The 23247-nt window shown below is 44.8% G+C and overlaps 1 protein-coding gene across 4 annotated transcripts; it reads right to left on the minus strand.

Moving 5' to 3' along the window:
- Window positions 1-436: 436 nt before the first annotated feature.
- sesn4 (sestrin 4) lies at window positions 437-22088 on the minus strand. 4 transcript variants are annotated; one of them, XM_047353550.1, is made up of 10 exons: window positions 18918-19316; window positions 18536-18744; window positions 6157-6354; window positions 5885-6067; window positions 4887-5132; window positions 4228-4342; window positions 3918-4042; window positions 2750-2916; window positions 2490-2634; window positions 437-2191 (listed from the first exon to the last, which is right to left on the minus strand). In XM_047353550.1, the coding sequence occupies exons 3-10, from the start codon at window positions 6310-6312 to the stop codon at window positions 2102-2104; spliced, it is 1227 nt and encodes a 408-aa protein (XP_047209506.1). In that variant the 5' UTR covers window positions 6313-6354; window positions 18536-18744; window positions 18918-19316; the 3' UTR covers window positions 437-2101. The 4 variants fall into 4 exon arrangements, with proteins under 4 accessions (XP_047209506.1, XP_047209507.1, XP_047209504.1 ...); XM_047353551.1 differs by having other exon boundaries at window positions 18878-19316; XM_047353548.1 differs by lacking the exons at window positions 18536-18744; window positions 18918-19316 and adding an exon at window positions 21746-22088.
- Window positions 22089-23247: the final 1159 nt, after the last annotated feature.

A 23247-nucleotide genomic window follows, 5' to 3' on the forward strand; every position in this document is an offset into this window, starting at 1 on the left:
ACCATGGTGCAACAGCTGAGTAATTTCAAGCACCAACCTCCTTTAAAGCAACCTGTCTGCTCTTCGGATTCAATCAGAATGATTATATCAGCTGTCCTGTCCTTATGAACCCTTTCACTGCAGCTAACCCTCATAAAATTGTAAAAATAATGCCAGCAGGTCACTTTGTGTCAGGGCAAAAAAAGAGATGCGAGTTTTCATCAACATCTGTTCAGTCTTCATTCCAACCTGAACTCAAGCTGCAAACCTTGTAAAAAACCAGGATTTCTGTCAGTATTAACCCTTTTTAGCCACAACTATACAATTCAGCTTTGTGTGTGAAAGGTTCATGACATGAAGTGAAAACGACAACATGTGAAAATGTGCAGGTGTGTCCTTTAAATGAGGTTCTAAAATAGGAAAAAATGGTTTCTAAGGAAAGAAAACAGACAAGTTATTTTGATGGTACATTTTTATAGAAAACGTTTACATTTTCAAAAAAGTTTTTTTGTCTTTGCATTTATTCTTTTTGTCCTTTTTTTTTTAAAACGTTTGAAATATAATTGGGCATATTTAATCAGCTAAAGTTGAAAATCTTTAACATCCATCTGCGTCAAAGGCTCTTGCTGTGATGCTGGGACTTAGCAGAAGGTGAAAAGAACGGGCATTCACAGCGGGAACATTTATCAGAAATGAAAATATCTGTTTCCACTCAGAGTAGCCACCAATCAATGCCCAGGCACAGCCTCCAGCAGTAACAACCCTCCACTTGAGCAGTGCTCCAGTTTTTTCCGCCTAAAGGCACCTGTGTTGTAGCGCTTTTGCTTTGTTTTTAGTCTATATGCACTTGTTTCTTCTGGACGTCCTGCAGTCACGAAATCTAACTACACAGTCTGCAAGACCTCTACATCTACTCAGGCTGCAGTGCAACGAGCAGGTCCTACAGTCACACTCAAAAACACAAAGGGAGTACCCAAAAATCTACTGAAAAATGTAAAAATAAGAAAAAACAAAGACTGAAAAGGATACAGTTTGCTTATTTTCTGCTTTCCAGATTTAGATCATGAATTTTTATCTAATTCGATTTAAAAGAAGTACAAATGCAAAAGCCTAAACATGCAACTCAAACACAATTTTTCTTTCATCACACTCCTGTATCGTTTTATGCCTGGGAGTGTTGCCAATAACATTTGAAATTAGGCCCCCCTAAGTGGCGCTGCTTCTCAGATGAGTCTACCTGCCAAATTCATATTTATGCAAACATCCACCATCTTTAAAATCCTTTTGTCTCTACATAAAAAATATGCAGGAAGAAAGAAAAACAGTAAATTGCAGAAACACCTTAAATGGAGTACCGTCACCTGGTACCTGGGGCAGAAAAACAAAGGTTAAAATAAAAAGCAGGAGGGGAAGAAAGGTGTCGGACCCACACACTTTGTCTTAATGTCTACCTCAGAGCTACATTGCATTATAAATATATAAAGTTTAAAAAAGTGCTTATTAAAAGAAACTATAGTGATGTGATAACTTCCAGCAGTGTCACGGCTGTTTGTTCTCGACCAGCAATAATACGAAATGTCCGAGTGCGTAAAACTGTCGTCCTTCACAGTCCAATAAACGTCCTTCAAAACTGACAGATTGTCAAAAAAGAAACGAAGAAAAAGCCCCTGATCTCCCATTTAACATTCATTCACCTTGTACAAAAAGGTTGTTTTTTTTTTTGGGAAAGCAGAGTTAATACAAAAGGAGACTTGTCTAATGAACAAATAAGGAGTGTTGGCCACTGATAACATATTGCTGCAAACAAGCAGCTTCTCACAGACTCAACTGGAACACAAGACAACAGGGAAATTTTAAAATAACCACTAATAATTGCACATAACCTTAAGAGAGGCCGGATGTTTTCTGAGAGGAAAAACAGCAGAAAGGTAAGAGATGAGCGTGAGGGGCGTGGCACAATAGACACATTGAGTCTGAGAGGAGATCCACAGCCCAATGATCCGCTGACTTCAGAGTCTTCGGATGTGCCGCTTCCCGTCCCACGTCACCACCTGCAGTTCCATGTCCCTCGTCCTCTCCGGGTCTCTCCGAGCCGGCAGACAGTTTGAACTCCGCGAGTTGTTCAAGCAATCATGTACCGAGTGATGGCTCTCAGTGCATACAGCAGCTCCGCCTGCAGCCGGGCCTCCATGATCAGCAGGTTTACGTGTATCTGAGGACAGAAGGCACAAACAGTCGGTCCAAAGCTGTTTCTCACATGTAATACGCTAACTGCTCTCTGCACTGATTCTCTGAAATCATCCAGAACATAAAAATAAAAAGTGAGATAACCTGTTGATCAGTGAACTAAACTTCTGCCTTTAACAGATGCTGCTAAGATTTGATCTTTGTACTAATCCCAGTTTATCTTGGTGGACCAGATCCTGTAAATTTGGGCATAAATGTTCATACCGCATCGGTCTCAGTTCAACATATATACACCTGATTTCGTCAGTGAAAAATCCTCTTACCCTCTCTGAAGCTTTCAGCAGAGTCCAACTCAGCGGACACACCGGAGTTTTAGTGACGTCCGGAAAACAAGCCACAGCCTTGATGTACAGCTTGAGATCTCGCTCCAGCAACTGGTTCACCTCCCCATAGTCATAATCGTCATAACTGTGAACAAAAGTGAGCACATTTTACTTATTAAAGGATGAGCAAAAGTCCTCTAAGGAGAAGAAGGTGGACTTTTATTTTTAAACACAAGCATACGGTACGGTGGTGGTCTTACCGTATTCCTAACACATAATGGATGTAATTCCAGATCGCCCTCTTCAGGTCGGAGCTGTGAAGAGACGGGAGGGACGTGACGCTCCTGAACCTGTCGTCCAGGAGGTGTCCGATGTCTGAGTACAACCTGTTGATCAGGGAGAAGCCGTGGACCTCCCACGAGTAGTCCTGCAGAGTCAAAATAACGAGACAACTGTGTCAAATATCAGCACAGTGGAAACATAATCCAACTGTCTATTATTATGATCCAATGAGTAAAATGAGACAGAAATATTACATAGAAAAAATGAAGAGTTGAACTACTTTTAAAAAGTTATTTTGTTTTGTAATCATTTTAAATGTTTCTATAATTTTAATTATACAGCAATGATCAGAAAGCCCCAATGCAGCACACCAGAGAACAGATACTGCACAGTTGAAGTAACAAAACATTTTAACATTAAACCCTATTTAATTATGCAGCATGTCCTTAATTTTACAATTAATAAAAAGGTACATATTTGGGTTGCAAGCTTATCTGAAGGGATAAATATTAAATGCTGTGTCTTTAGACGACCTCTGGGAGAGGTTGGTTGCATACAAATTCACTCCACACTTTTCAGATTTTTATTTGTATAAAAACGTTTGGGGGCTGCACGGTGGCGCAGTTGGTAGCACTGTTGCCTTGCAGCAAGAAGGTCCTGGGTTCGATTACCGACCGGGGGTCTTTCTGCATGGAGTTTGCATGTTCTCCCCGTGCATGCGTGGGTTCTCACCGGGTACTCTGGCTTCCTCCCACAGTCCAAAGACATGCCTGTTAGGTTAATTGGTAACTCTAAATTGCCCTTAGGATTATGAATGAGTGTGTGCTTGGTTATTTGTGTGTTGCCCTGCGATGGACTGGCGACCTGTCCAGGGTGTACCCCGCCTCTCGCCCATAGACTGCTGGAGATAGGCACCAGCTCCCCCGTGACCCACTATGGAATAAGCGGTAGAAAATGACTGACTGACGTTTGCTGAATTATTTGTCTTGCAAGCTCAATTTTCTGCACCATTTTGTGTTGATCTGTCACATAAAATCCCAATAAAACACACTGACATTTCAAGTGGTGTGAGAAGTTTCCTGCAGACACCCAGTTTACATCTCGATCTACTTACTGACCCACTTGTTTACTGAAATGTGTCCTCACCTGAACTCTCAGCACTTGGAGGTGATCCTCGTCCCTCCGGGCGAACTCCTGATGGCAGAAGTCAGGGTCTGTGATGAAATGTGACGAATCAGCGAAGCACAGCATCTCCTCCTCATCTTCCAGATCTAAAAAAAGGAAGACGATGACAGCGGTTGGGAATGGAGGGGAGGCACCGAGCGTGGCTGAGGAGTGGCGTTTGCTAGAGTTTCACACCATGTGACCTCAGATTTCACACCCAGGATAGCCAATGAAGCGTAAACAGCCACACAGCGTTTGTTGTTGTTAGTTTTTTACTCTTCCAGTGAGTCACCTGTTTGCTGGAGTGTCTGCGTCTGAAGAAGACGCTCTTCTTTCTTCTCCTGCTCCTCCTGGGACCTCTGGATCCTCTCCTTCAAACAAACCATGTCACAACTGGAGTCCAACGACTGTTGACACAAAAACAAGCCAGCAAGACCGTGACGTTAAAAGCATTCCTCTTAAAAGGAACAGACGACTAAGCTTATCCTGTGATAAGAAATAATCTAATTGTGTGTGTAATGTTAAAAGCTCAAACAAATCTGAGAAAGATCAAACCAACATTTATTAGAATCTGAAATACTCAGTTTTATCAACAAGAAGTCTTTAGGCAAGATAATTTTATAAACAGTCTAATTGAGTTAGAATCAAAAACAATAAAGATGTCTTTCCTTTAATATGATTACAGCTGAACATGATGCTTTTGTGTTTAAATGAACAGCCAGATGTTCGATCAAACAACTGGAATCGAAGCTGCTGTGGCCACAAACAAGCAGGCATGAGTTCATTTGTGGCATATGTGATAACAGCTCAGAGGGGTGTGATCTATTGCTTTTGTCACCATGCTCTGCTCTGTTCAAGACAACCTGATTGACTTTCAAGTTTCTGAACATTTCACATCTCCAGACCAGACGGCTTCCTGCCCTTTAACACGGTAAAGTCAGAGTCGTTTACCCGTCGGCGCGTGATATGTTCAGAGGGAGCCTTGAGCGACTGAGGCACATTGGCGTTGCCGTTGGCAGCATCGAAGGGGCAAAAGGTCGGCGGGGTGCCGTTTGGAGATTTGGCAAGATGTGCGAGGTCCGAGTCTGTGTCGCATCCAAAGACGAAGCTGCAGAGTGAGTGGCAGTGGGCCAGGATCACCACGGCCTGCACCAGCTCCGCCAGCGACCAGCACTGCTCACCTGCCTTCAGCAGCGTCTGAAGGAAACAGAGAGGAAAAAAAGAACATGCGGTTTATTCCACTGATAAAAGTTTGCATGTGGCTGAAAGGAAACATTTTATTTATTATGCACAATGATAACCAGAAATATTCACAACCTCTGGACATTTCAAGATTTTGTCATTTAAAAAACTGGAATGTATTTTATTGGGATTTTATTTACTAATCCAACAAAAAGAAAACAGACGGGTTTCAATTTTTTTATGAATACAAATGTATAGTGATCAATCACAGCCTCAGTGAGTCAATTCTTTCCAGAACCACCTTTTGCTGCGGCTGCAAGTCTTTTAGGCTACGCCTCTACCAGCTTTCAGTAGCTAAAGGTTTTGACCACTCAAAAACAGCTCAAGCTCAGTCAGACTGGATGGAGAGCATCTGTGAACTTCCATTTTCAAGCCTAGCCACAAATTCTCACTTGAATTTAGATCTGGGCTTTGACTGGGCCATCCAAAAACATGAATATGAATTCTATGCTGTTCTATTGTAGCTCTGGCTGCAGCTGTAGGGTCCTCATACTGCAAGGTTAAACTCCACCGCCCCAGTCTCAGGTCTTTCACAGCCTCTTACAGCTTTTTTTCCAGATTCTACTTTATTAGTTGCAAGTGTGTGGATGCAATTGGTTTGACTAGAATTTATTTAGGGCTTTCAGAATGGGACTGAAGAAAAGAGATGCTTTTGCAAGGAACTGTAAATTTTGTTGCTGGCCTGTTTCTTTTCAAACTCTTCGTACCTGGATATGTGAACAGGCGGCGAGCCAGGGCTGGTGGGCCAGCACCTTGTTTATGTGGTCAAGGAGGCGAAGACGAGGGGGAGCCGCTTCCAGACCCTGCAACCACAGAGGATCCCCGCCCACCCTCAGGAACTGGGCCGAGTGCAGGCACACCAGGTACCTGCAGTGATAGCGTGCGGCCGCCTGAAGCAGAACATTTAGAAGGTAGATTTTAAAAGAATGGACCAACTGTAACCAACAGTATTTTTAGCATAAGAGGCCAGGTTACAGACCATGATGGCGATGTAATGGCGGTATGGCAGCGGCAGGGGGCCGTCCATGTGCAGGATGTAGTGCTGTGTGCGCAGGAAGCTCTCCAGATACTGGGGGTGAGACGCCATCTGCTGCGACACGGCATCCACGCTCCCTCTGCTGACCAGAGCCTTCATGAACAGCAAGGACACTCGCTCCTTCTCACCATTCACTATCACCTGCAGAAACCAGAACAAAGAGGAGAGAACAGGTTGGTTTCTGACGGGAAAACAACAGAACAATGAGACGTTTGCTGCCGGCTGAAGATGTTCCACCCATTGTTTGAGGCTGAGGAAGTTCATATAATGGCTTAAAAATCATGCAACATCCAGTGAAGATAACCTGCTTTTTCCTGAACTGGATTAATGTAAAGTCAGTATGTTTGGGGTCTTATGTGTGATTAGCGGTGGTAGAATCAGAAGATGGTTCACAGATGTTTTACCCCAATAAATTCTACTTCTAAATCCAATAACAGGGACATAAATATGAGCAACACAGCGCTGACTTCCCTTAAGAGCAGTTTCAATTTATAGCCAAGAACGTCTTGGCTCAAGATGAGGTTGGACTTCAGCATCCACACCATGTGATGACAGGCTCAGGCTGTGCTTTGGACTGGAGTCAGGTTCCACACCTTAAATCAGAGGAAGAGGGGCCGTTTTGGAAGAAGAGCAATGGCCCACTGGGAGAGTTAATGCATCCCTGACTTTATTATTCCTAGAAATTAAACAAACACCCAAACAGCATTTCAATAGATGCAAAGTCAGCCTGGCTTCACAAGTGTGAGATATCTTAAAACTTGTTTAATGTTAATTTAATGCAGATGAGACGCTGCATTAACTTGTGTTTATTTGAAATTTTGAGACATAAAGAGGAAAAAGCACAGAAAATGCCCTTTGAAAAGGGGATTTACAGACTGGGGAAGCCCAGATGAAGAAACTAATATGAAAGCTGAGCTGAGGAGGCCTTGAAGAGGGAAGCTCGGCTAGGATCGAAGAAGTGGAGGAGGCCAAAGACTCAAACATGGAAGCGACTGGTCTGAGGAGCCCGGGGCCAAGAGAAACAGACCCATGTAGAGAGGGAAGCTGGCCTGCTCTCACTGGCACAGACATTTATAAGCTTGTTTTCCTTCTCCCTGCATCATATAATGGCTTCTAGGAAAAATGTTCAGGGCTCAGCCACAGATTCAGTTCCTCTGTGTGGGATCCAGGCCAAATGTTTCGATTCATCTTCAAATGTAGAAACTTGGATATTAGTGTCCGAGCAGACACATCAGCTCCAACAGTCCTCCCCCTTAGAGATCTCCTCTGTTTTTGTCACACTAAAGTGTTTCTGATCAAACTAATTTTAATATCAAATAAAACAACCTGAGTAAATACAGTTTATTTAATATAAAGCTATCCAAACCAACCAGGCCTGGTGTGGAAAACTAATCTCCACCTTTGTTAAATTGAAAATTAACTGTGAATAACCACATTTGTTTTGGCAAACTGAATTCAGTTTCTGTAGTCAGACCCAGGGCCTGATAAATACCAGACATGAATCAGGAAATCATTTAAATAGAGCCTGTATGAAGTAGACTATAAGTTCTATTTCGTATAAGCTTCGCCCTTTAAGGCTATCGCTAGTGGGTTTATCCCTTCGCGCGCAGCGCAGCACTGAAAACTTTAGTCCACGCCCACCTGCTGTGTGGGCCCCACCCCGGTCCGTATAAATTACGGTGAGACCGGACAAACGGCTCCCATTTTTCTTCAGCGAACAGCTTAACAGCACTATCACAAGAAGAACCATGGCTAACGTCGGCACTATCCGCCTTTGCCCGGCTTGCAACACAGGCTACATCATGTCCTTTTGACCTGCATGCCATCTGCGAGGGCTGCCTCGGTCCGGATCATGCAAGCCTGGCCTTGACCCCGCGGTCCACCTGCCCTTCCTGCAGGCGTCTGCCTCAGGAGGAGAAGCAGCGGCGTCTAGCCATTTTCTCCCCGCTAGAAGGGGAATTCCCCATAGCGGACCAATGCTCCCTCGATGAGGCATTGGACATCTTTGGTGTTGGGCGGGAATCGGACGATTCCTCCCCAGAGACAGCGACTGATGTCTCCACTCCCTTCCTCCGGACGGAGGACGCGGAGGCAGATACTAAATCAGTCCAGGCTCAGGGCCTCCCGATGTCGGCGACCACCCCCTTTCCGGCGATGGGCGCACTTGTTAGCGCGCTGCCGGACATCATCGCTAAAGTAGCTGAGGCTAAAGGTGTCCCTGTTCCCGCGCCTTTAGCCCAGCTGCCGACGGATGACCTGGCGGGAAAATTCGCCCCAGCTCATTCGACTCGCCGAGATCCGGTTTGGCCCCGTTTTCCGGCGGTAACGACTTACCTGTCGGGAGCGGCGGCCGAGCCGCTACAGCTGAAGGCACCGGTCTCCACCTTCACACCCATCACGAGGGTGGAGGCACTGACGGATCAGGGGTTTCCCCCAGTTCCCGCTCTAGAGCCCAGTCTGTCGGCGGTTTTTGGGGTTAGGTCGGCCCGGCGCGTCGGACGACGGCCTGTGCCCCCCCTCCCCCAGCGATCAGATCACGGCCAGGCTGACTGATCACTCTCACCAGTGTGCCGCTCAGGTCGCTGCAGCGACCAACAACACCGCCTTCCTGGCCTACGCCATCTCTAAGAAGGCTCGGGAGATGGAGCTGCCTCCGGAGGATGTGGAGGAATTTTGCAACCTAGCAGACACCATCCTCAACCTCTGTGCGGCGTCGGCTGTGTGCTCCTCCCGCATCGCTGCCTGGCAGACTTTGCTGCAGCGACAGATGTGGCTTCAGCTCTCTTCCTCCATCCCTGAAGATTTTAAGAAGGAGTTACTGGAGGGACCGATCAGTCCGGACGAACTATTCGGTCCTCATTTCCAGTCCTTGCTGAGCCAGATGCAAACCTCTCAAGAGGAACTTGAGCGGGTCAGGAGACATGGCTTCCGGTCGTCCCAAACCCCCGGCCGCTGGCGGGACCGCCGTGATCAGCGTCAGCAGCAGAGACGCTCCACGGCCGCTGCCGCGGCTCCCCAAGTTCCTCCGCCCACTGCTCCGTCTACTCGGCCGCAGCAGCGCAGAGGTCGGCAGTTGGCGTGCGCCTGGTCCAACCCTCCGCAGGAGCCACGGCGGAGATTTAAAAAATGACTGGTGGGGGGGGGGATGTGTGTAAAATTGTTGATGGTTTTGAAATAAAACACATAAATTTCTCTAAGAGCAATTTTCCGTTTTATTCCAGCTCAGCCAGATCGTACGATCTTGCTGTGTTCCCCTCACACACATTCCCCACTCCTAATGAGACGGCCCCTTTTAAACGGCCGTTTAAGGGGCTCCACGATCTCACAGTTTCTAAGCATGACTCCACGAGAGCTTCCTATGCTGCTCCGGTAGAGCTCCGCTCGCTGCCTTCTCCCTCCTGTCCTCCCCAGCTGTCAGTGGGTGAGATCACAGAGGATGCACAACAGCAACTCCCCACGAAGCGGCGCATCAGTGATGCCCCCACTCAACACCGAGCTGCGAGCCTGGGTGAATATTCCCCTGGTGAGGCTTGTTTACAGCCCTTTCGATCCGAGCCCCCCATGGGTTACCTCCGATCAGAATTCGAGTCGGGTAACGGCGGAAGGGGCTTTAGCCTGGCTCGTATCCATGAGCACCACGGCACCACAGATAAATGCGCGCCCGCTCTCAGAGCACTACTCAGAGTGGCGACGTGTATGTTTCCTGGACAGGTGGATGGACAGACTGATCAGCAGAGGTTACACGCTGCAGTTCCTGTCTCCAGCCCCACCGTTCAGAGGGATTTTGGAGACAGTCCTGTCCTCCCCGGAGCAGAGCTCCGTTCTCATGTCAGAACTGCAGGAACTTCTGATAAAAAACGTAATTTCCAGGGTTCCTTGCGGAGAGGAAAACACGGGGTTTTATTCCCAGTATTTTCTGGTTCCCAAGAAAACAGGAGGAATGAGACCGATTCTCGATCTGTCCCTGTTCAACAAAGCGATTATGGAGAGACGTTTCCACATGCTGACAGTCAGACAGGTGATGGAGAACGTTCACCAGAACGACTGGTTCACCTCCATAGATCTGAAGGATGCTTATTTTCACATCCCCATCATCCCGAAACACCGCAAATATCTGCGTTTCGCTTATCAGGGGATCTCATATCAATACAACCGCCTGCCGTTCGGTTACTCTCTCGCCCCACGCACGTTCTCCAAATGTGTGGAGACGGCGTTGGAGCCGCTGCGCTCGGCAGGGATGAGAATCCTCTTTTATCTGGACGACCTGCTTTTGCTGGCTCGGTCCAGAGAGGAGGCAGCGGTACAGACAAAGAAGCTGGCCGCACATCTGACAGTTCTGGGGTTTTCAATAAACTGGGAAAAAAGTTCTGTTTTCCCATCTCGGATGATCGTTTATCTGGGGGTGGAGCTAAACTCAGCCACAATGAGAGCCCGGCTCTCTCAGCCAAGAACAGACGCGCTGTCAGCGCTTCTCCTCCGTGTCAAACCTCACAGCGTAGTGACAGCTCTGTCACTTATGCGATTACTGGGAATGATGTCAGCGGCTCACGTGGTTGTTCCGCTGGGTCTGCTTCATATGAGACGTCTTCAGAGATGGTTCATCCGCCTGCGCATAGATCCTGTGCATCAGAAGAGGCGGATGATCTCAGTCCCTCCTTCAGTGGGACCCGACCTGGCCCACTGGGGAAAACCCCGCATCCTGTCAGAGGGAGTTCCCCTCAGCAGACCGGCGTCACGCGTCTCAGTGCTCACAGACGCATCCCTGTCGGGATGGGGAGGAACGTGTCAGTCTCAGGCGGTGGGAGCACAGTGGCCAGACCACATGTCTCTCCACATAAACGTGCTGGAGCTTCTCACAGTGTGGAAGGTGACACAGCATTTTGCTCCTCTGCTGCGGGATCAGCATGTTCTGATCCACACAGACAACAGAGTGGCAGCAGCCTACATAAATCGCCAGGGAGGTGTGCGCTCGGCTCAGCTGTTAAACATTTCCAGGCGGCTGCTGTGCTGGGCGCGCATGAACCTGCTCTCCATCAGAGCAGTGTACATCCCCGGCGTCCTGAACAGAGGAGCAGACATCATGTCCAGAGGTGGTCCTCGTCCCGGGGACCGGAGTCTCCACCCCGAGCTGATTGTTCAGTTCTGGAGCAGATTTGGGAAAGCAGCAGTGGATCTTTTCGCCACACGGGAGACCACACAATGTCAGCTGTGGTTCTCACTGAGCCCACGGGAGGATCCACCATTAGGAGTGGACGCCTTTGCTCACAGCCCGTGGCCAAAAACGCTCCTTTATGCCTTTCCACCAGTTCCGCTGATCCCGCGGCTCCTGGACCAAATCCGAGAGGAACAATTCTCAGTGATTCTCGTAGCCCCCGAGCGCAAAAGCGCGCCATGGTTTCCGAGCCTGCAGCAGCTGGTGTCAGGTCGCCCGTGGCAGCTGCCGTGGAGAGAGGATGCACTCCTCCAGGCGGGAGGGGTGATCAGGAGCGTCCCAGAGTTAGGTCAACGTCTCTGGGTCTGGCCGCTGAACGGGAGCGCTTAGTAAGGCTGGGTCTCCCGCACGATGTGGTGCGCACGATTCAGGGTGCACGAGCAGCCTCTACCACAGCGTCATACGCATCAAAGTGAGCAGCTTTTCAGCGCTGGTGCACAGAAAAAGGCGTGGAGCCTTTTTCATGTCCATTAGGCTGCGTGCTGTCATTACTCCAGCAGCTGATGAACAGAAATTTAGCTTTCAGCACCATTAAAACTTATGCTGCAGCTATTTCTTCCTGTCATGAAGGTTTTGGTGACAGAACGGTCTTTAACCACCCGCTGATGAAGCGTTTTCTGCGGGGTGTACGTAGACACAGACCCGTGTCACGCCCCCTAGTCCCTCAGCGGGATTTAGCGCTCGTCCTGCGCGCACTGGTTAAAGCCCCATTTGAGCCCTTAGATCAGGCTCCACTAAAACTTCTGTCTTTTAAAACGGCCCTGCTGTTAGCTCTGACATCTGCGAAGAGAGTGAGCGATTTATCTGCTCTCTCTGTCGCTCCTTCATGTCTCAGAATACGAGCCGACGGCAGCTCAGCTGTGCTGCGTCCTAACCCTGCTTTTACACCTAAAAGCATCACGAGTTCGTTCAGATCGAGAGTGATAACTCTGGATGGTTTTCATCCTCCTCCTCATAACTCTGAAGAGGAGGCCACCTCTCATCTCCTCTGTCCCGTGCGCGCGCTTTCATGTTACGTGGCACGCACGGCTGCACTGCGCCGCTCCCAGCGTCTGTTCGTGCATTACAGAGAAAAATCTGCAGGACGTTCTCTCTCTGTCCAGCGCCTCTCACATTGGCTGTGTGAGGCTATTTCACAGGCTTATATTTCCTCTGGATTGGATCCTCCAGAGAATCTCAGAGCTCATTCGATCAGGGGGATTTCATCCTCCACGGCTCTGCATGGAGGAATGACAGTGGAGGACATCTGCACAGCAGCCTCATGGTCATCTCCATGTTCATTTATTCGTTTCTACCTGCGAGATGTTTCAGGTTTCTCCACGACTCATTCTGTTCTCAGGGTTCTGACAGAATGACTGTTATTTCGTTGCATTATTGAGTCAACCTTCCTGCATGCAGACGCAGGGTGTCGTAATATTATTATCAGCCACTGTTCGTGACTTATGATGTTATTGTCACTGTGGCTGTATTTCATTAAGCCTTCGTGTGAACAGAGGTTTTTCTCCTCTGTTGTGTTGTCTGTGGCACACAAGGTTGTTCTGCTGTATCATTACGCATGATCCAGCTGCTGATCTGTCTCCACGTTTCCTCATGGAGATTTTTTGACCTGCTCTGCTCATCGTTACACTGTTACAGTTCGTAACCTTCGTTTTCTTATTACAGCAGCAGGTCTGTTATTTCAGCCTTTTTTCCTTGACCAGAGATATTCTTCTCTGGTCATTGTGATGCGCAAGACGCTTGGAGTGCGTAATTACGCATTCAGAAGGCTGATTTTTTTTGGTGTCATTAGGCGAGCAGATGTTCAGTTGTGGTCTGGATGGACCCAGTGAGGCATAGACTACATCCAGCTTCGCCTTTAACCCACTAGCGATAGCCTTAAAGGGCGAAGCCTATACGAAATAGAACGTTGGTTACGTACTGTAACCCCAGATTCTATGAGTATAGGCGCAGCCCTTTAAGCTCTGGGCCTCACTGGTCCCTGAATGGCTGAAGAAAAAGCTATTTGTGAGCCGTTTGTCCGGTCTCACCGTAATTTATACGGACCGGGGTGGGGCCCGAGCTGCGCGCGAAGGGATAAACCCACTAGCGATAGCCTTAAAGGGCTGCGCCTATACTCATAGAATCTGGGGTTACAGTACGTAACCAACGATCTCATGCCCCATCTAAAACATTTCAAAACCAGCTAAGAAACGAAGTCACTGACATCCTTCGGTCTGGAAGCGGTTTGAGAGCCTTTGTTAAGGTTTTGGGACTCCAGTGAACCACAGTAAGAGCCGTTATCCACAAATGGCGAAAACATTGAACACAGTTCAACCTTCCCAGGAATGGCTGGCCCAAATTTACTACAAGAGCACTTAGACGACTCATCCGGGAAGTCACAAAAGACCCCAGAGCAACATCTAACGCACTACAGGCCTCACATAATTATGATTCAGCAATAAGACAAAGACTGGGTAACATCATCCATGGGAGAGGTCAAAGGTGAAATCTACCGCTGGGCAAGAACAGAAAAGTCCATCTCACATTCCCTAAAAAGCATCTCGATGATCCCCGAGACATTGGGGGAATATATTCTATGAACTGAAAGGAAAAAAGTGAAAGATTTTAGAAGGTGTGCTAGTCGTTACATCTGGGTTTATACCTAGCAGCATTTAAGAAGATCATAGGAAAAAATCAAGCACAATGATGGTAGTGTGATGGTCTGATTTTGCTTTGTGAACAAACTGCTTTAAGTGATGGAACCATGAATGCAGTTCTCTACGAGAAAATCCTGATGGAGAAAGTCTGGCTTTTGTTTTGTGACCTGAAGCTCAATCTCACCTGGGTTATGCAGCAGGACAAAAGAAAGAAATAAAAGGTTTAGAGGTGGCCTAATCAAAGTCTTGACTTAAATCCAGCTAAGATGCTGGGGCGTGATCTTAATCATCTGTTAATGCTCGGAAACTCTCCAAAGTGGCTGAATTAAAACAATACCTCCATAGAGATGCAACACACTTGTTACAAACGCTTGATGGCAGCTGGGTGGCATCACTTACTGGGCTTAGGGGGTGATTACTTTTTCCACACAGGGCCTGGTTGGTTTTGATTGCTTTCTTCCCCTGATGAATGAAATAACTGGAAAACTGTATTTTGTATTTACTCAAGTTATCTTTGACCAATATAAAAATTTGTTTGATGTTATGAAATATTTAAGTGTGAAAAAAAGCAAAACCAGGAGAAATCTGTAAAGTGACATATTTTTTACAGCTTTGTATGTAGGACAACCGGAGAGAACAGAGACTAACAGAGCTTGTTTTTTCACCTTAGCGCCGTATGGCTCTTTTGTATTCAGCAGCGTGTTTATCTGGCTAAAAGCTCCATTTGATATTTCACTTTTCCTTGCAGGGGATGATGGTTCCTGCCTGATCCTGCTGTAAGCTCCACCTCATGGCCTATATATTCCCAGCTCTGATCTTAAAGGACATGTTAAACAACTCATTCCTTATGCACCTCTCCTTAATCTTATAGTTTTATACAAAGCAAAGTAATCAGGGAGGGGGGGCTTGGTGCTAAATGAAACATGTTCAGGCACAGACCCTGACCTTCTCCAGTCTGTCGGCACCCATAAGAAATAGTGTAGGAGGGGAATGTGGGGTGCACAGGTGGCTGTCAATCAAAGACCTACAAGTGCATATTCACACGGCTGTTTTTCCTCAAACACAACGCTACTGATTAGCACGCCTAGCTGGAGAATCTAGGTTACTGCTCCACGGAGCACTAGTGGGTCAAATCACTGAAGGAAACAGTGGTGCATCAAGCAGCATTTCAGAGACTTGCCACATGCCATTTTGCAACAACTTAACATGTCGGAAAGCACATGTCTATTTATATTGCACCTCTCTCATGGTAGAAAAAGCTCAGATTGCAGTGTTTAGTGATTAGATTCATGGTTTTCACATTCTTTTCCAAAAAAAGAAAAAATCTGAAAGGTGTGTTGTGCGTTTGTATACAGGCCCCCAGAGTCGATATTTTGTTGAACCACTATTTACTACAATTACAACCGCCGGTGTTTTGAGGTATGTCTTTAAAAGTTTCACACATTTAGAGGCTGAAACTGCCACCCATTCTTTTTTGGAACATAGCTCAAGCTCAGTCAGATTCTCACACCTGAGCTACAGGTCTCTGCAGCTCCTCCATAGTTACCGTACGCTTTACTCATTCCATATTTGGCTCATGCTCCACGACATGTTCAAACCTTGCGATATAGTTTTACAATAGAACTGCTTTAAATTATCCACAATTGAATCTCTGACCCATTTGCTGTGTTCCTTGGTCTTCATGATGCCGTTTGTTCACTAAAATTCTCTAAGAAACCAATGAGGCCTTCACAGATCAACGGCTGCCTTCATTCTGGGATTGATTTATAGACAACTGAAATCTTTCAGTTAGTGATTTGTGTTTTTCTATCACATAACACCTTAATAAAATACATTCAGGTTTGTAGCTGTAATGCAAAAGTAGGACTTTTATGGATCTGCACATTCAAGGGTACCTTTGGAGGACAATGAACTTTAAAGGAAAGACGAGAGTAAATGAAAACTACTGTAGAAAGTTTCAATGCTTCTGTTGCCCTGAAGAAGTTGGGAATAAATGAAAGACAACCAACATCCCACTGATGTACCTGATACAGTGGAGATGGGAGAACTAAAAGCTGCAGTTTCAGACAGGGTAAAGCACCAGACTGTGATCTCTACTCATACCGGCCACCTCAAAGAGCCTTACAGAGGTCTCCTCAGAACGGTGGTTGTTGACAAAAAAATACCAACGAAAAACAACAAATCGTCTAAATACCAGAACCCGTAGTCAAAATGTTAACGTGACGGATAAACACAATAAGTGTTGACACTTGTTCTTGCGCCAAGGGAGTAGATGGTCTTTGTCATCACTGGCATCCCACGCAATTGATTAGGAAATGGACGTTTTTTTGCAATTTTAGACATGCCTGGACAAAATCTGACAGAGAAGTCAAACTGAAACAGGAACTACAGTAAAGTTGAGCATATACACAGAAGGAAATGACACATCGTACCTCTTAAACAACATATGTCTGCTGACAATAGCAAAATGAAAGGTTCGGTTACCCATTTGGAATAGTCTTTCAATAAAATCATTCTTATATGACAGGAGTTTTGGATTTTAGAGAAGCTTTAAACGGCCGTTGTCAAAAAACAGCTTCGTCTTTTTTACATGTGAACAAGCCAGGCTTCTTGATCAGGACATGCACTTCTTACCGCCTGCCTACCTACATGAAAAAAAAACCCACCCACATAAGAAACAAATGGTGAGAACCATGTGTGGGAGGATGTATTAAACAACAAGGAAAGATCATCTATGCAGCTGTGTGGCATTACAAAACACACATTGGTTACCAAACCTAATTATATGTGTTATAATTCAGCCAGAAATAACTGATCAGCAACCAGAGGGATGAAGTGTTTATATTGGAGTCCTGGTGTAGTCAGATTTCAGCTGGCTTTCAAACCTGAAGTTTATCTGCAGAAATTCTACTGGCACATCTTCCTAGCTTTCAAGAGGTCATTTGTAAAGTGCTGTAAAGTGAAAGCAGGAACCGCCTGTTTAAGGAAATACCTCAGCTCTGCACTTTGACTAGGATATTTTTAAAACCTTTTTTGTTTTATTGAGCCATTCAGAGATGGATTTGCTGGTGTGGTTCGGAACATTATCCTGCTGCATAACCCAGGCTTGAGCAGATCTTCAGATCATTAAAAGTTGGCTGGATCTTCTCCTTCAGGATTTTCAAGTAGACAAATCATAATTCTATCACTCAAAGCAAGTCATTTATCTCCCAAAGCAGCCCCAGACCATCACACTACCGCCACCATGTTGGATTGTTAGTATTTTCTACAGAAATGTTGTGTTTTGTGTCTGACTTGACTGAGGCAAGTAAAACCTGCAGTGCTTTAGATGTTGTTCTAGGTTCATTTGTGACCTCGTGGATTTGCAGCTGGGAAGGTCTATTGCATGTTCTCTCATTTTGTGGATAATGGTTCTAACCAGGGTTTGAGAGTCCCACAGCCATAGACATTTATTTGAAACCCTTTCCAGACTAATAGTTGTTGACCTAATTTCTCACCTGTTCTTCAGTTTCTTTAGATCAGACCGTGCTGTGCCATTTTTTTTTTAGAGACTTTAGCCTGCTTCGTGTTGTCAGACAGTTACCATTTAATTGAATTTCTACGGTAGGCAGTCAAACTGAACACAGCTTTTCTGAAAAACATGAATAATCATGGGGCGAGGTTGGTTTAGGTAGCCATTTCCCCTTTTTGTTTTCGAAAAACTGCTGTCTGTTTGTATTCTGGTTGTCTGATTTGTTTGATGATCTTAATTATTTAGGTGTGGCAAAAAGGCAAAGTCTGCGAGAGGGCAGATACTTTTTAATAACACTGCGTTGATCGGAGAGAGAGCATGAGGAAGGGATGAAATGAAAAACATGGGTGACGTCACTGAGGGGCGGATAGGTAAATGCAGACAAAGACAGGCTTTGAACGCTGGCAGAAAAACAGCAGCACTGTACAAGCAGCAATATCAAGTGGAGCAAGGGTCCAAGATGACATACAAAGTAGTGGGGGAATGATGCAAGCAAGGGGGGTCTGCTGCAGAAACAAGAGGAGAACATTCAACCTGCATTCTGACTGATCCTGAAAAGGGGGTCCATCCTTATCAGTTGCTTGTGTCCAGAAACCATTAACAGCCCCTCCTCCTCGCCGGAAACAAGCAGACAGGACCGATTTTGGCTCTGCAACTTGAACTCAAAGAGTAATGCAAAACAACCCAGCTGCAGCCCAGAGCGGTTTGCACAGAGCAGGGGTGGAGGGGGGAGGACAAAGAACTAAAAAAGCCCACATACATCTGAGTGTTTAGATCTGACTGCAAACAAAACAGACAGGTAGGGCTAGGGCACTTTCACCAATAAAAGCTCATATTTATTGCTGGTTATTCCTCAACAAGCGAGGAGATGTCTTAAAATAACTCAGAAACTGCAATGGTGTGTCATCGATGTGAAAACTATGAGGACATATGAAAGTTGTGAAAAAGCTGCACATGCTTGACCTGAAAGCAGAATTGCAGCTGACATTGCTGTCTGTTTTATTCCATATCTGGACTCCACAATCTGCAGCAAAACATGTCTTTGTTGGACTGCATTCGGCACAGCGCCCCCTTTCTGTTGCAAAGTGGAAAACAACAGTAAAGGAGAAAAACAACTTTGATTGGCAGTCCAGTTCAGGCGAAAACCCGCACAATAAGGACGCTCAGAAGGGCTGCAATGGGGTTAAAAAAAAACAGAAGAATATCTGTTAGCGTGGATTAGCAAGTGTTAGATTATTTTTGCTTGTGCATTTAAAACAGGAGTAATTGAATGCCACTGCATTACTTCACACCACAATGAAACACCTTTTTTCCTCCTCAAATCCTCAGATGATGTCATCCTCACCTGCAGCTTCCTCCACATACAAACGTCCTCAGCCGTTACTCGCTCATCTCCAGCGAGATAAAACATAAAATATACCCGGCCTGATATTTTAAAATGACCCAGTGATGCCAGTCACTGAGAATAAAAGAAAAGCAGTGGAGACGTTTCTGCCTTTGTCCCGTTATGTCGAAGCGAATCCTAACATCCCAGACCTGCTTTTCCTCTACAACAAACCCCAAAAACGCCGTTTTTAGCTCAACTCTCCGAGTTAACGTCCCGACGCCGACGGTTCGAGCTTTACGTGACATTTAAACGGCTGGAGATGGAAACCACTTGAACGGTGGGTAAACCCGAACTAAACCAAATAAATATCAAGCTGACACATTAAGACTTTAATTTAAGTTTGTGACCCATTTCCTCAGCGATAAATGTTCACGTCAGGAGTTTGGTTCGGCTATTTTCGTTTGCTAGCGCTAGCAAACTGCAGCCGTTACAGTTAACGTTACTGCCTCTCACGGCGCCGAAGTTGGCTTACGGTTCGGAATGACAGTAAAGGGCCATTTCACAACTTTTACGAAGCATTGACTGCCTTTAATCATTCATAATTCAGTTTTTGATCCATTTAAACTGGTCAAAACTGAAATGAACTTTTAAGCGTTGAGTAAAGATTCTTGAAAATACAGTGTTATGAGAAATGTTAACTTTGTTTGGAAGAACACAGAAAAAGGCAAAATGTCCTTGCTTTGTTGGTGTGTAGATCAACATGGACGGCCATGAATTGCGTTTTAAGGAATCTATTTAATGTAGAATAAACCACTTATGCTCTGACCAGTATAAATACTGAAGTTTTCAAGCAGGAACTCATCTACGTTGGTCATAATGCCAAAAAGCTTTAAAATGAAATGTTTTTGAAGACGCAGTAATAGAACAAAGATTTAGTCAATCACAGTGCAGAATGATTCTGTTCAGGTCTGACCAGTCTAGATATCGCGGTTTTCACACCGCATAAAAAAAAAAGCCATTTTTGTATGTTTAAAATTCTAATAAAGGTTACAAACTTTAAATTGTGTTTTTTAATGTGTTTGAACATTTAAGAATAATACATTCTGTGTCTGACTTGCCTAGCTATTGTGGTTTTCAAACCTGACCTAATCAAACGTGAACTTAATGCTAAAAAGCATTAACTATGTACTCTTTAAATTTTAAATACTTATTTGATCACTGTAGTCCATTATAGGTTTGACTTTTCTAGCTATATCAAAATTTCCCCTTGACCTAAATTGGCCAGAATACCAAATAGCACTGAAATGTTACTTTCTGTATTTTAATTAATAGAATAAAGTTTTCCAAAATCATCAAAAGTGTTTTAAATATACAATGTTGAATGATCCAAAGTTTGACTTGTCTAACTTTTCTGGTTTTCATGGTAGACTGAATCTAATGTGGCCTTCATGCTAAAAAGGCATTAATGGCCTTTTTTGTAGTTTCACTGATAGAATAAAGGTTTTACGATTAATAAAAACGCTTTAAAATACTCTCTGATCAGTGTAGAATAATCTAGTTCAGTTTTCATATGTCTGTTTATTGTGGCTTTTATGCCTGACTCAATTAAGTCATAATTTCTTGTGGTTTCACATTCATAATATATGCTTCCTACATATTATAAATCAGTCAGTCAGTCAGTCAGTCATTTTCTACTGCTTATTCCATAGTGTGTCGCGGGGGAGCTGGTGCCTATCTCCAGCAGTCTATGGGCGAGAGGCAGGGTACACCCTGGACAGGTCGCCAGTCCATCACAGGGCAACACACAAACAACCATGCACACTCATTCATACACCTAAAGGCAATTTAGTGACCAATTAACCTAACAGGCATGTCTTTGGACTTATAAATCATGTTTTTAAAATTATTTAATCTTTTCTAGGTTTGATTCGTTTAACTATTCGGGTTTCTGAACTCGGCTCAATCTAATTTGGTTCAAATACTTTTAAAAAGTAGGGATGTGTGATATATTGGCATCGGTCCGAGAAGTAAAACTGGGCCGATATTAATAACTGATATTTATTATCATCTTGTTGTTTGTTTCTGTGGTGGGTTGGCCGTGTATTTGTTTAGGCGTGTGACAGTGATGGTGATGCAGAGCAGGACTGTAGGGTTTTTCAAGCAGAGAAGCAATGTCAGCGGAGTGGTCATTTTTTCACAGTGTTGAAAGGGTAGTGACATATATATGATATATAATATTGCTAAATATCGGCCATAACAGCGATAGTAATACCAAATAACTCATGGTTTTCATGACTGACCTAATTTAATGTGATCTTAAAGGTAAAATAAAACGTGAAATAGCCCTTTTTTGTTTTCACAAACCCAATAAATGTGCCATAAATGATAAACTGGGTTTTGAAGACTCTGTAATTACCGTAGAATGATTCAGCCCAGGTTTTATCAATGCTAAGTACATTAGATTTTTAACTAGAACTGATCAAAGGTAGTCTAGAGTCTCTAAATGAAGTGAAATAGCCTTTTAAGCAAGAGCTTACGTCGGAGGGTGTGAATCGGAGGCCAACTTCGGCATCCAGTCTTATACTTTGTTTAAAAGTTTCCTTCATGAAAAACAAATGAACTAAACTAACTTTCACATCAGCTGCCAGCTGCTAAAATATGTAATTTAACACCTGAAAGAAAAAGGAGGGTTTGTTCAAAGCGACCGTTAGAGAGGAGCCGTTCTCTCGACAGAGAGACAAATGAATGAACAGTATCCATTTCTCAAACTAGCATACACTTGTTCGGACCTCAGTAACACCACTAATCCACGACACGGGCAATAACACCAGATAACCACAGCTTACCTGTTTCTGGACTCGCTTGCACTGCGATCTTAAGGGGTACTCCATTTTACTCGTACAGATGATCATTTTCCAAAAACGGTGTTCTCCTGCATGGATCCGGTTGGAGTCACTCCTGCTGCTCTCGGAGCTGCTAACAAAAGAGGAGCGCTGCTGGCCCCTGGTCCGCTTGATTGAAGCTGCAGCCCCGGACTGAGAGGAAGGCAAAGCTTCCCGGAGCAGAGCTGACAGCTCCAGTAACAGTGCGACCAATCATCGCGCAGGAGGCGGAGCTGCCAGCCTGAGGGGGGACATCTAAATGCTAATGAACATCTGCAAACAACAGCGGAGAGGCAACCAGGCCAAGGCAGGGACTCGGTCAGACTGTCAAATTTTTACCAGCTCTGAGGAGGGCATGCATGTGTGGGGTGAGCTTCTGTAGAAGAACTCCAAAATAATCCAGAGGCACAAAAAGTATTAAGATTACTATTTGGAGATTTCTTTTTTTTTTTTTTTTTTTTTTTTTTTACAAACAGAACAGAAACTGTGTTTAAAATAATCCAGTCTAAGTTTAGACTGCACCTGATCTAAGGTGGTACCAGATGTCACAACAGAACTGATATGTGACCCTGTTTTGAGTTTTGACAAAAATGCCAAATATGGCTGTGCACGATGGCAGCAAGAAGGTCCTGGGTTCGACTCCCAGCCGGGCGGTCTTTGCATAGGTTCTCACCAGGTACTCAGGCTTCCAAAAACATGACTGTTAGGTTAATTGGTGTGTGTATGGCTGAATGTCTCTGTGTTGCCCTGTGATGGATTGGCAACCTGTCCAGGGTGTACCCTGCCTCTCGCCCGTACACTGCTGGAGACAGGCACTAGCTCCCCTATGACTCACTATGGAATAAGCAGATGAATGACTGAATAATAAACATTTCATATATCACATTTTGCTTTAGGTATTTATGTTTAGTGTAGGTTAAACCTGGTATGTTAATATATTTAGAAAAAATTACTGCGATTCATTTAGTAGGACTTCTGTTTCTAATGGGGCGTAGATACTGTAAATAACTTTGGCTATTTAACCCATTTTATGGGTTCCATAATAAAAAATGTCCTGCAGGGGATTCGTTTAGTCTTATGATTTTACAAAAAAAAGTTGAAATCATTCATTTCAATCTGTAGTCCAACTTTTATTTTCTTTACTTTCCTTTATCATGCCACTTGCAATGTACTTTTCAAATGTTGGTCATCATATAAAGCAGTTTGAATTGTCTTGTTGCTGAAAGGTGCAACACAAATAAACATGCCAAACTGTTGTCTATAATGACTTGTAATGGAATCTTATCTTAGGCAGTGGGTTTAAAAACTGTCATAACTTTGGATTGCTATTGTGAGTGCTGGGATGCAAAAAACAAAATAAAAAAATTCAGTCATTTTGTTTTTGTTGTTGGTACCCTTTGGTTACCTGCCCCCATGTTAACTTGACTAGCTTTGACCTACCTGTTTATACGGTGCTTCCTTTATCG

This window comes from Girardinichthys multiradiatus, chromosome 23, assembly GCF_021462225.1.
Source record: "Girardinichthys multiradiatus isolate DD_20200921_A chromosome 23, DD_fGirMul_XY1, whole genome shotgun sequence".
Lineage (NCBI taxonomy): Eukaryota > Metazoa > Chordata > Actinopteri > Cyprinodontiformes > Goodeidae > Girardinichthys > Girardinichthys multiradiatus.

What these genes read in the sequence shown, in the direction of transcription:
- sesn4 (XM_047353548.1), bottom strand. Translation starts at nt 21,811, where the DNA reads ATGATCATCTGTACGAGTAAAATGGAGTACCCCTTAAGATCGCAGTGC. An exon ending in TCCAAGTGCTGAGAGTTCAG is followed by an intron (nt 2,917 to 3,917) that starts GTGAGGACACAT and finishes TTGACTCTGCAG; the next exon opens with GACTACTCGTGGGAGGTCCA. An exon ending in TGCTGAAAGCTTCAGAGAGG is followed by an intron (nt 2,192 to 2,489) that starts GTAAGAGGATTT and finishes TTCTGTCCTCAG; the next exon opens with ATACACGTAAACCTGCTGAT.